Raw genomic sequence first — 7,849 nt, forward strand, 5'->3', positions numbered from 1 at the left:
TCCACCGCCGGGCCCCGGGCACCGCCCTCGCCCCGCCCCGCCCCGCGATGGCGGCGCCGCCATCACTCAGCAGGTTTGGGGGCAGCACGTGACCCACCGGCCGCTCCCCGCCCCGCCGGCAGATTCGCCACGGCCGCGGGCGGCGGGGGCCGCGATTGGGGCGGCGGCGGCAGCGCCGGGCGAGAGGAGGGTGCGCGGAACCCCCGGGCGGCACGTCCCGCCCGTCCCGCTGCCCCCCGCCCTGCGCCGCCGGGAATCCGCAGTGCGGAATCTGCCGCTCCGAACCCGCCGCGCGGTGTGCGCGCCCGCTGGCCGGCGGAAACATGGCGTCGGTGTGGGATGAGTCGGAGGTGAGGGGCCGGGGCCGGGGGCGGCGGGGCCGGGGCGAGGCGCGGACAGGGCCGAGGGTGACGCTGCCGTTGTGCCCCCGCAGGACGGCGTCGGCGAGGAGGTGCTGAAGATGTCCACGGAGGAGATCGTGCAGCGCACCCGCCTCCTCGACAGCGAGATCAAGGTAGCGGCGGGGGCCGCGCCGGGCCGGGCCGGGCCGCCCTCCGTTGGGAGCTCTGTGTTGCTGGTGTTCGGGGCAGGCGGGTTAGCACAGCCACGGGGACAGCAAAAAATTAAACACGGTTAACTGAATTGAGAACGGCAGATTGAGGAATACTGAGCCGTGAAGGTAGGGAAGAAGCACTGGAAGAGCATGGGTCCGAGGAAGCTGAGGGGGCGGTTGTTCGATGCAGCCATGGATGCTTTAGCTGAAGTTACACAGGCCCTCCCTGCCTCCTAGGCACAGGGGACGGGGAACTCTGTTCTGTGGCCTGAGTCAGGTAGGATCATTGGGTAATTCAGGTTGGAAGGGACATGAACAGACCTCCAGGACAAACTCCTTCTCAAAACAGGGTCAGCCATAACCCAGGCTACTCAGGGCTTTATCCGGTTGGATCTTGAAAGCCTCTAAAGACAGATATTGCACCCCTTCTCAGGGTGTTCAGTACTACTGCTTGACAGACCTCGTGGGGATAAAGATATGCTTTGCATACAGGCCGAGCCTCTCCTGTTTCAGTCTTTGTTATTTCATCTGCCCATTGTGTACTCCTGTGAAGTGTCTGGTTCAGTCTTTTTGACTGAACTGTCTTTTTTCCTTCCCCAGAGGTTCTGTTCTCCACCTGAACAAACCCCGTTCCCTCAGCTGTTTCTCACAGGGCCCGTGCTCCGGCCTCCAGCCACCTTGGTGGCCCCCATGCTGAACTCAGTCCAGTTTATCAATGTCTTTGCTGTATGGGGGGCGGGGGGGGTGGCAAAACTGGACCGAGTGCTCAGGTAGGATCTAAAAGTGCTGAATACCCTTGCTGTCAGGGCACATTACTGCCTCCTGTTCAGTTTATTGTCTTATGGAGACCCCAGGGCCATTTCTCAGCCAGACAGTCACCAGCATGTGTCATTGCAAGGTGCACTACCCTCCCTGGTGCAGGGCTTTGCATGTGTCCTCGTATTTTGTAAGGTTTCTGTGTGGCACCTCTGCCCTTGAACACAGAGACTGTGCCCCCCAATTTGGTGTCATCTGCAAACATGATGAGAAAACAGTCCATCCTCTTGCTTGTTCATTCATGAACATGTTAAGCAGATAGACCTCCCTCAAGATAGACACGTCTTGCATAAAAGAGCACTTACAAATTTAGAATAAGTTTGTTGCCCAGTGTTAGCAGTATTGAGATAAAAGATTGCATAAATGCTACAGAGTATCTTCATCCTATACTGCTTCAGGCTCCGCAAGTAATTCTGACTCACTTTAAAGTTATTCTTTATTATTCTTTAAAAACAGTTAAGGTAAATATGTGTCTTATTTTTAAATTGCAGAATACAGTAAAGAGTAGAAGTAGCCTTCTTCGTTTTATAGTTAGAGCATTATAATTGCAAAATTTTTGTCAGAACCTTCCCTTCAGGCAGTTTTCCTGGAATGTTTTCTAGGCTATGTTTTATTAAATCAAATTTATTAAGTTTTTTTTTTTATTTTTATTTATAGACATATAGATATATATCTATATACATAGATTCTGTATTGGCTCCTGTAACAGTTCTGTCCTGTGAATGTGTTATAGTAGCACAGTATGATGCTTAGGCATAAAGACTTTTAAAAAGATAGTTTCTTAGTGAAGAGTGGATTTCCCAATTGAACAGAATCACATACACCAATTTAGGTGTGACCAGTTCTCCTGAGAGCTCTTGGTGCTCCAGCCACTTCAGTGGGGATCACAAACTGTGTTTGCACACTGTATGACTAACCAGGAAAGGGAGGAGAAGGCCTGTTGGTGTCAGTCAGACAGCACTGCAGACACCTGTGTTGGGTACATTAGTGTTGGGTGTAAATGTACTCACTGTTGGATAGGGAGTACAGAACTTACTCTCTTAAGAGGCTTTTTTCCCTTATAGTTAGTAGGATCATAGAATAGTTTGGGTTGGAAGGGACCTTTAAAGGCCAACCCCTGCAGCAAGCAGGGATGTCTTTAACTAGAGCAGGTTGCTCAGAGCCCTGTCCAGCCTGGTCTTGAATGTTTCCAGGGATGGGGCATCTACCACTTACCCTCTTTAAGTTTTAAACCCTTACCCCTTGTCCTATTGCAACAGGTCTTACTAAAAATTCTGTCCCCAGTTTTCTTACGAGACACCTTTAAATACAGAAAGGCCACCATGAGGTCTCCCTGGAGCCCTCTCTTCTCCAGGCTGAATCATAGAATGGTTTGGGTTGCAAGGGACCTTAAAGATCATCTAGTTCCAACCCCCTTGCAAAACATAACTAAAATAGGTGTGTATATGTAGTTACCTGTGTATCTGTAGATATTAAAATATCACAACCAAACCACAGTTGCCATATCTGAGCCATATTGCTATATAGGTCACGTTGCAGCCCTGTAAGCCGTTGCATTGATTAGGCTAAAGCTACCAAGTGACACTGGGAAAAAATTATTTGGGGTTATTGATTAGTTAGAGACCAGAATGGACTGTGTAGCCTTGAGTCCTAACAAATCTTGGCTAATTTACTGGCTTTGGTTTTTTTTGTATTACATTTCCCTTTATTCCTCAGACTTAGATTTCTATAACTGTTGGTTTTGGAATAGTGTATTAATTTTATCTTGCCTTAGTCGTCTGATACTATTCCTTTTTCTTTCTTCTGTGTACCAATTGCAGATCATGAAGAGTGAGGTACTGAGAGTGACCCACGAGCTCCAGGCCATGAAAGACAAGATCAAAGAGAACAGTGAGAAGATCAAAGTGAACAAAACCCTGCCATACCTTGTCTCCAATGTTATTGAGGTGAGAGTGGTGGGCTCTTACATAGCAACGTGAGAAGTGCAGTATATAGTGGGAGGGAGAAAGGCAGGGAACTAATCAGGGATTCAAGACATGGAGTATTGAGCCAGGACTTTCAGGTTTTTCTGTTGGTTTTATTTGTGACCTGGAAGTGCACTTCTCTTGCCCACTTGTTGTCTGGGTCATTCCTTAGGCTTTGGGTACTGTTCATCTGTACCTAACAACCATGAGAGGGTGACACAGCCCTGGAGCATGTGAAATTGGACACATGCTCTCTGAAACTTGCAAAACAGCAAATGAAAGGCTGGGGCTCTGTTATTCCATCACATTCTTTTTGTAATTCAGTACTTTGATGATAGGAGAAATAGCTGATAGTTTGCTATTTTTAAAAATGGGATTGGTTTGTACTACTGTTTTAAAACTTAATGAGCTTAAGCCTTAATGTGAGCTGCTGTATGGGAGAAGGAATCAATGCCATTAGCTACTACTTTGTTCTGAATTTTGTGATGTCTTTCTATGCCCTGTTGTGTGCTGCTTCATGAGGAAAGGAAAAAATCAATTTTTACAGGAGGGCTTTAATGCTTTCAGGATTCTACTGCTGATGGATGGTGGAAAGTTTTAGTTCTTCCCATGCGTGTATTTTAGAAGCATTAATCCTGGGGTCATCCAGCAAGCCTGGTTACATTGTCATGAACTCTTTCACCCTGGTTTTCAGCTGCTGGATGTTGACCCAAATGACCAGGAGGAGGATGGAGCAAACATTGACCTGGATTCCCAGAGAAAGGGCAAGTGTGCTGTGATCAAGACCTCTACACGTCAGGTAAGACCCATGTGCCCAACCAGGTGAGAGGAGTGATGCAAAGGACCTTCTCCTAGTACATGTGGTTTTGCTTACTTTGATTTCTTTTTTACAGACATATTTCCTGCCTGTTATTGGGTTGGTTGATGCTGAGAAGTTGAAGCCTGGAGATCTGGTGGTGAGTGATTCTGTTGTGATAGTTAGATATGACGGTGGCCAGAAAATTGCATATGTCTTGCTTTTAAGAAAGGAGACAAATCTGTCCAGATTTCCCCAAGACCATTTCTCTCCTAAAATTTTAATAGAAAGGTATTATGGGTTCAGTTAGTTTTGTAGTAAAGAAAAGCAGTTTGGGGTGTGTGTCCTTTTTACATACAATTAGGTGCTGAAAGTTTAGAGATCACTTCTTAAGTGTTCTAAACCCTGTCTTTTGTATTGTAAGTAAACTGGACCACTCTTTTAAAATGTGGTAGGTTAACTATGGCATTCTCCACTCTGCCAAGCTGGGGTGATTTGATGAGTGCCAGTGTCAAAGCTGGTTATTCCTGCATCCTTGAAGTCTAGTAAATCAGTTTTGATTGCATGTTTATTAAGTGCTATATGAGGGACTTGTTAAAAGCAAAGGACTTGTGTTTACAGGGAGTGAACAAAGACTCTTACTTGATCCTGGAGACACTGCCTACTGAGTATGATTCACGGGTGAAAGCCATGGAGGTGGATGAGAGGCCCACAGAGCAGTACAGTGACATCGGGGGGCTGGATAAACAAATCCAAGAGGTGATACTTTATGTATAGTTTCTGGTGTGACTGGACAACAGTCTTTCAACCTCAGCTCAAAAGTAGACAGCCTGGATCTGTGGAGAAGAATGGGTTTATGTATTAATACTTTTCTTTTGTTGCAGCTTGTGGAGGCCATTGTCCTGCCAATGAATCATAAGGAGAAATTTGAAAATTTGGGTATACAGCCACCCAAAGGAGTCCTTATGTATGGGCCTCCAGGAACAGGGAAGACACTTTTAGCTCGAGCATGTGCTGCCCAGACCAAGGTAAAAGTGGAAGTGTGTGCTGCTGTAGAATAGTACCTGACAAAGAGTAAGAACACCTCCAGGGCAAGAGGGTCATACACACAAACTGGTTACAAAGGCTGGGATTTTCTTGTCTATTTGCTTGCTTGCTTGTTTTAATTAAGGGCTTATAGTACTCAGAGCTGACCCTATTGAGAAATGAGGCCTAGGATTCTCTTTCACTTCCCAGGCTACGTTCCTGAAGCTGGCGGGTCCACAACTTGTGCAGATGTTCATTGGTGATGGAGCGAAGCTGGTACGTGATGCTTTTGCTCTTGCAAAGGAAAAAGCTCCTTCCATCATCTTTATTGATGAACTGGATGCCATTGGCACTAAAAGGTGAGCTCTAGTCCATGTTGTAAACTTCTTGGGAGCTGCCTAGCAGCCTCCTGTGCCTGTGTATGTGAGCAGAGCCTCTTAAAGCATGGCCTACTCAGAAAGAGAGTGTGAATGCTGTCATAGATGGATACCAGTGGCCACAATCCTTGGGCTCAGGAGCGAAGTCCATCAGACTTGGGATCTGTCTGATAGTCTCATGCTGTATAAAACTGTTCTCTGATCACTGCAGCAGGCACCTGGAGATATTCACCCTCATTTACTACTTGGGCCTGGACAACATAAGCCCCATTCAGCTCTAAGGACTAAGTAAGTCTTGGGTGCTGCTGACAGTTACTCTGGTTGCAGTCCTCATCACAGTAGGACTGTAGTTTGAAGGAAAAATCTGGAACACCTCAGCCAAGGAGCGTGAACTGCAGTCATTCTGTGTTTTGGTGTGCTTAAAAACATAGGGACAGGGTGGTTAGGTTCACGCTGATAGTTTTACCCTTGTTTCCCCTCAGGTTTGATAGTGAGAAGGCTGGTGACCGGGAGGTGCAGAGGACCATGCTGGAGCTGCTTAATCAACTTGATGGTTTCCAGCCCAACACACAAGTCAAGGTTGGGAGCTAGGAGGGGAGTGCTGCTCAGGTCCAGGGCCCTCTAGCAGGGGATGGAAAACGATGTCCAGGGAAGAAGCTTGGTGAATGTCTGGGGAGAAGAGGCCTGTCTTCCAGGTGCCTCACACTGATGATCCTACTCTACTTAGGTGATTGCTGCAACCAACCGGGTTGATATCTTGGACCCTGCTTTGCTCCGCTCCGGACGATTAGATCGGAAGATTGAGTTCCCAATGCCTAATGAGGAGGCCAGAGCCAGAATTATGCAGATTCATTCACGCAAAATGAATGTCAGGTATGGCCTTCTGGCGCTATGTTTGTCACTCATGCTGATACCTCAGAGCTGAGAAGTGGTTTGCAGTCACTTGTTGGGAGCTCACTGTGGGATTGAGGAAACTTGCTGTGTTGCTTTTTCTGTTCAGTACATGCTCTCAGACTTTTTTCCCCTTTGCTCTTATCAGCCCTGATGTGAACTATGAGGAACTGGCTCGCTGCACAGATGATTTCAATGGAGCCCAGTGCAAGGCTGTGTGTGTCGAAGCGGTAAGTACTCCTCTACCGGAATAGCACTGATGGGAGGGAAATGTGAAAGCTAGCATGGAGTAATTATTTAGAACTGGTGTGGTGCTCACATTCCCTCTCTAAATACTGTCTCATTGGGCAGGGGATGATTGCACTCCGCCGTGGAGCTACAGAGCTCACCCACGAGGACTACATGGAAGGAATCCTGGAGGTTCAAGCAAAGAAAAAAGCCAATCTGCAGTACTATGCCTGATCTCTGCCCAGTCAAGGTTGTGGCCTTGGCAGAGGACAGGAGCAGACTGGACTGTATCACTTACTTTCTGTCTGGAAAAAATAAAATATTTTTTCCCTTTAAAAACAAATCCGTGATGTGTTGGGGCTGTTGCCCTTGCTTGGTGGTTCTACATCTGTGTGAGGGAGGCTGAAAACCTCCTGTCCACAGTGCCCATCATGCTGCCTTTGGACCATCCTCCAGCTACAACTGGATTAAATCCTGCTCTGCTACTTCTGCATGAGGACCAAGAGGTTATACTGCAGTAAGTGTATTGTGACATTGATGACCTGCAGCTCAGACAGCATCCCCAGTTCTTGCCTGTGCAGCCAGTGAACAGCCTACAGCCTTGTTAGCCTTGAAACTTTTGAACACTCGTTTTGCGAGGGTGAACACAATTCACACATGAATGATGTTTTAACTTCGTCAGTTGAACGTAATTCTTGAAGCTTTAACATTGTTGCTGGTATGGATATTAATCATAAAGAATTCAAGGTTTCATCCACTGAGCAAGTCTTTCAGTACTTTTAATGCCAGTTGAGAATTACAACTTCCATTTAAAAATTACACTTTTCATAAATACACTGACTTTAGCATTAAGTATCTTACATGCCACTGTATTGTATTTTAAATACAATGTAAACATCTCCAAATGCTGGCCATCTCATCTTCACCTGTGCAGTTTTTGAACGCTTGGGAGAGGGGCGGGGATGTGAGAGGAAAAAAAGAATAGATCAGTGAAAGAAAAATGCACTCCAAAGTACTTTGGCTGATGTTCCTGAGTTAGCCCTAGTACTTGTGCTGGTACCAAGGTCCTTAGTGCTCATTTTGGAGAGGGATCTTGTTCCAGCAGAACATGCATGTTAGAGACACGCTGTGCTCGGGGGCATTTGACACTGGAAGGGGGTGAGTGGAGAACTGAACAGAAGCCACATGTTCCTGAGGA

General features: G+C 46.9%; 1 protein-coding gene across 1 annotated transcript; it reads left to right on the top strand.

The window, feature by feature from the left end:
- The first annotated feature begins 139 nt into the window (after positions 1 to 139).
- PSMC3 (proteasome 26S subunit, ATPase 3) lies at positions 140 to 7,290 on the top strand. Its single transcript, XM_082284443.1, has 12 exons — positions 140 to 350; positions 434 to 514; positions 3,190 to 3,315; positions 4,028 to 4,132; positions 4,227 to 4,289; positions 4,751 to 4,888; positions 5,014 to 5,157; positions 5,366 to 5,514; positions 6,015 to 6,111; positions 6,260 to 6,405; positions 6,572 to 6,653; positions 6,775 to 7,290. Exons 1-12 carry the CDS (start codon positions 324 to 326, stop codon positions 6,883 to 6,885), a joined length of 1,269 nt encoding a protein of 422 aa, XP_082140569.1. The 5' UTR covers positions 140 to 323; the 3' UTR covers positions 6,886 to 7,290.
- The last annotated feature ends 559 nt before the right edge of the window (positions 7,291 to 7,849 follow it).

Source organism: Coloeus monedula (genome assembly GCF_965178545.1).
Source record: "Coloeus monedula genome assembly, chromosome: 6".
In the NCBI taxonomy this organism is placed as follows: domain Eukaryota; kingdom Metazoa; phylum Chordata; class Aves; order Passeriformes; family Corvidae; genus Coloeus; species Coloeus monedula.